The sequence below is a fragment of the Ceratotherium simum genome, chromosome 29 (assembly GCF_057802395.1).
Source record: "Ceratotherium simum simum isolate JZ-2026a chromosome 29, ASM5780239v1, whole genome shotgun sequence".
NCBI classification, from domain to species: Eukaryota; Metazoa; Chordata; class Mammalia; order Perissodactyla; family Rhinocerotidae; genus Ceratotherium; species Ceratotherium simum.
The window spans coordinates 13,458,954-13,464,224 of NC_141928.1; the positions used below are offsets into that span (position 1 = coordinate 13,458,954).

The window sequence follows — 5,271 nt, forward strand, 5'->3', positions numbered from 1 at the left end:
TCACTTTTTTATGAAGCCTAGTTTTGTAGCATTTTACAATTTCCATAGTGTAATTATTCCCAATATGGCTGATTTCAATCAACCAATAGTATGCCATTGAATATGGAGTTGGAACGAAATGTGCACAATCAGCTGGAAACCAATGCGAGGCAGCTTCAGCACACCAGTGCATCAAAGAATCAGTCCACCAGGAGAGATCGTGATGCTAAATCTATGTGTCCTCAATAACATAGTATAAAAAATACGTGAGCAAAAACTGACATATCTAAAAGTAGAAAAAGAAAAATCCACAAATTATTTAGGAATAAAGAATGTTTAACAATCCAAGTAGCACTCTTGATCTAGTTGACATATTAACAACACTATACGTGACAGCAGAGCACAGATTCTTTTAAACTTATACAGAGTTGTCAAACATTCAATAATTTTAGGAGATACATCTCACTGTGCTCATGACTGCAATAAAATAATTTAGTGGTTGTCACTTAAATAAGTTAGCCCTATTGACAAATATTTCTAGAGCCTGTTTTATATCTCTGTTCCTTAGGCTATAGATGAAGGGGTTTAGCATGGGGGTAACTACTATATACACGACCGAAGCAATTATGTCTTTGTCATTGGAATCCCATGATGAGGAGAAAAAGTAAACAACTGCAATGGTCCCATAGTATAAAGACACCACAAAGAGATGGGAGCCACAGGTAGAAAAGGCTTTAAAGAGTCTCTTCATGGATGGGACCTTCAGGACAGTTGTCCCTATATGGATATATGAACCCAGGATACTAATCAAAGGCAAGATGACAACCATTGCTCCCTCAGTGAACATGATCAGCTCATTGAGGGAGATGTCTGAGCAACTTATCTTCAGGAGGACAATGAGGTCACAGAAGAAGTGGGGGATGGTATTGTCAGCACAGAAGGAAAGTTGAACCAAGAGGAGGGTGTGCAACAGGGCATGTGCACAACTGAAGAACCAGGACCCAGCTACTAATGAGAGACACACCTCCTGCCTCATAACAGTTGTGTAGTGGAGTGGCTGACAGATGGCCACAAACCTATCATATGCCATCACTCCAAGAAGGAAATTGTCAAGACAACCAAACAAGGTCAAAAAATAAAACTGAGAAATACACCCCACATGGGGGATGGATTTTTCATGAGTCTGCATGTTCATGAGCATCTTTGGAACCGTGACAGATGAAAGGCAAATGTCAGAGAAGGCCAAGTGGCTGAGGAAAAAGTACATGGGGGTGTGGAGGTGAGAGTCCAGCTTGATGAGCAGGATGATGAGCAGGTTCCCCAGCACTGTGGTCAGGTACATGCCCAGAAACAGGGCAAAGAACAAGCCCTGCTGCTCTGGAGAGATGGGGAGCCCCAGGAGGAGGAACTCTGACACGCTGCTCTGGTTCTCAGGCCTCATAGTGCTCTTCTAGATACTGGGGCTGAAAAAGGTTTGGGAATCTCAGGAACCTAGAAAAGATGAGGAGGACCGTCACATTTCATACTGTAATTCACTGGGAAAAAATGAATTTTTAACTACACTCATTAATTTCTCACACTTGTGGATGCATGCATCTTCCCTCTATCCCAGTCTGGCTTCAGGAAAACATTATACCCAAAACGCGGCCAACAAAGAACTCATTGCACAGAAGGAAGAGGGTATTCATTGCTTCCTTGAACCATTATTCACTGAACACTGAGTCTGAACAGGGACTTCTACTAGGGATTGCAGCAGTGAACAGAATGTCAAGACCCCTTCTCTCTGTGAGTGTGGATCTTGATGAGCATAGAGGGATGATTCACCACACCAAGACAGAGGCAAATCATAATTTACTGTGGCAGAAATAGCACATAAGCCTCAGCAAACTGGTATGAGTTGTTTCTGCCTTAAAATAACGTGAGACTCCATTGCTGAGGCAATGTTGTTGCAGCATCGTCACACTCCTCCTGTGAATCTGCCTGGGTCCCAGTAACCTACAGCTATAAACCCATGCTCACTCTAGAAGTGGGTGTTAATTTAAAGCTGCTTGATGTCAGAATAGCTCCCAAACTAGAAGATTCCACAAACTATCTTCCATAAGAATGGTGAACATTTTGGTAAACATTTGGGTACTAGGTTAAGGACTTTACCTACGTTTCCTAATTAAATCCACACAACAGCCTTACATTCCCAGATTTTAAAAAATCTTTTCAGCTGCACTAAGAATGAATGTTCTTTCCTCTGTTTTAGGTCTTAGGTAATAGGAACATACATGATATAAATTTCATATACATATAAAGTATATGTATTACCATTTTCTGTAGGTTAAAAATTATAACATATTGACTATTTCATGCAGTTCTATATAACATGTCTGTGTGATCAGACCCCACGCTGTCAATCACTACACGTGGAAACTTTCCCCATCATTGGTTAGGAGCACCAGACAACCTGTCTTGCCTTAAACCTGCAAAGAAGACTAAGTAGGTGAAAATTTTCTTAGTTCCTTGCCTAGATACTTCTCTTCACTTATATTGATCTATTTGCCAATTGACTAAACACTTTCACACTCATTATCATTTATTCAAACAGCAAATAATTATTGAGGGCCTGTAAGTTTCATGAGGCAAGGTAATTAATTCCATTTTATAGATCGAAAACTGAAGCCACAATACCAAGTGATTTTTCCAAGGTCTTGCCACCTTTTGGTGAGGGTTCTGCACTCTATATTCACACAGCATGACGCCTGACATGACTTTTCCTGGGACATTAAATGAAGGGTTAAAAAACTCTGAGTGACTTAGTGACCCTCAGGTGTATGAAAATCACAGCAGATCCATTTCAGAAACAAGGAGTTGCTTGGAGCTTTGGTTTATCTCAGTCAGTGTTATTCCAGAGGAAGGTACTGAAGGAAATATTTGAGTCACGGGGGAAAATCAGAAGCCCCAAACGAACATGCAAATCACACACACACACAGACACACACACACACACACTCACACTGCTGTTTTGAGGATTCCAGTCACCTGTGACCATTTCACATCCTAAGGGAAAAATAACCAGTATGTGGTTCAGTTCATAAACATTGTATACATACATACAAGTCAAAAATAACATGCAAAGTGAGACACACACAACACACAATGATGTACCATCCACCCCCAAACACACTCAGAATGTACATTTACACATCTGACACGTGACATACCTGATAAACACTCAACTCACCACAGATACACAATGCATCTTTATACACACGTATCACCAAAAACACACAAGGCCACACAAAATGCAACAGTCTCAAAAGAAATACACACCAAAATCACAGATACACACCCAGCTACACACTCATGATAACAAGCAGCACACACACTCCCATTCCTTAGAGGTGTGCTTCAGCCCCTTATGACACACACACTTCCCTGGGGAAGATAGTCAGCATTGGGCATTTAAGCCTGTTCAGTCACAGGCACATTCATTAAGCAAACAGCAAAAACCTACACACATGGTAACATCCAGATGGTAAGATACACAAAGACAAAGCAAACAATTCACATTCTTGCTCTCACACAGGAGTGTGTCACCCACAAACACAGCTCACAAATATACTATCACCCTGCTATGTGGAGGTTTGAGCCCTCTTGGACTTCAGCTCCTTGGTGAGGTTGGGTATCTTCTTCTGCAGGAACAGAGACAATAATCTCACTCCCGAAGCTTAACTCTCAGCCTCTCAGCTTTGATGCAAATATTTAAGATTACAGGCATGAATCAGGGATCCCTAATCACATGTTAGGAGCCTGATAACTTGGTCTGCATGTGCTCAAACAGAGTCCAGATTTGGTCTTATTCAGGAAAAGAATCAGGCTGTAAGTCAGATACATAGTATCCACATATGCATGCAAGTGTCAAATAACAGGAACACAAGCACACAGGCACACTTGTACACACACGTGCACCCATGAACACCAAGGCACACAAACTCACAAGCACACAGGCTGACCCGTTACCAAGTGCAGACTTCCAGCTCTCTCTGACCTGTGCTCATCCGTGGGGAGTTCAGACACCTTCTGCTCCAGAATGTTACCCAAATTTCAGCATCTCTTCAAGATACTTGGTATCCACATGAAAAGAAGACACATCGGTGGTATCGGTGGCTTCTACAGATTTTTCATGTTCTGTAACCAAATCAGGAGGAATGATCAAAAATATAACATTTTAAGTACTAGCAAGAGGAGAGAAACAAAGTCCCTAGGCTTCTATGTCAGAAAGGAGCCACCACAGGCTAATTGGCTAATTTCTTCTTGCCCTTTGGGGAGCTACATGTCCAGGAGGCAGAGGAGACTGGAGTCCCAGGGGATGGTGTCTCTGATGCCAGCAATGCCCTGGACTCTTTTCTTCTTGGGCATGGTTCCAGCTGGGACAAAGGATTTTTTCAAAAAGATTGTTCTAATGGCTTGTTTATAAAGGTGTTGACAAGTTTAAGGGAAACTATTAAGGGATGGTGAGGCACCCAGGGCTAGCAGCAGTGAGAAACTGGTGCAAGAGGAGGGAGTGGTTATGTGAACCTGATGAGACATGTAGGGGTGAGAGAGAACCCCTGGACAGGAACTGTGGACACCCACCATCAACCCATGGTCCAGCAGGGAGGAAAACAGGAGAATAAATACCCCAACCTATCTCTCCTTCTGCATTTGACCTCTTGCTTGTGTTTCCATTGGCCAAATCCAAAGGTCCAGGGACTCCAGTTGATACAGTCTATAAAGGCCAGATTCCTGAGACAAAACAGGATGGAGAAGGCTGGAAAATGGATCTGGAGGAGCAAATGGAGACTATTTAGCACACATTGGTATAGAAAACATTTTCCAGTTAACACATTTGTGTGCCAATTTGTGGATGGCAAATACGCTGATACGTTCCGTTCTACAGGCAGGCTTCTTTCTTTGGTATTAAATTGCCTCTACAGTTTCATTATAGAGACTGTAAACTCTTTTTTTTTTTTTTTTTGGGAGGCCTCACTGCAAAAATAACTGAAAAATAGTAACATAGGAGAAAGTTTAGTTGTATTATTTTTTCGAGAGTAAACACCCATTTCAGGATGTTTAACCCTCCTTTTTTTTTTTTTAAATTTTTTGTTTACTGCAGTAACATTGGTTTATAACATCGTAAAAATTTCAGGTGTACATCATTGTACTTCTATTTCTGCATAGATTACATCATGTTCACCACCCAAATACTAATTACAACCCATCACCACACACATGTACCGAATTATCCCTTTCACCCTCCTCCCT

The 5,271-nt window shown here is 41.6% G+C and overlaps 1 protein-coding gene across 1 annotated transcript; it reads right to left on the reverse strand.

Annotated features, from left to right (window-relative positions):
- Positions 1–461: 461 nt before the first annotated feature.
- Positions 462–1,423, reverse strand: LOC101393029 (olfactory receptor 1J4-like). The gene has a single exon (XM_014781949.2). The coding sequence runs from the start codon at positions 1,418–1,420 to the stop codon at positions 482–484; it is 939 nt and encodes a 312-aa protein (XP_014637435.1). The 5' UTR covers positions 1,421–1,423; the 3' UTR covers positions 462–481.
- Positions 1,424–5,271: the final 3,848 nt, after the last annotated feature.

Coding starts and splice junctions, on each gene's coding strand:
- LOC101393029 (XM_014781949.2), bottom strand. CDS start 1,420: ATGAGGCCTGAGAACCAGAGCAGCGTGTCAGAGTTCCTCCTCCTGGGG.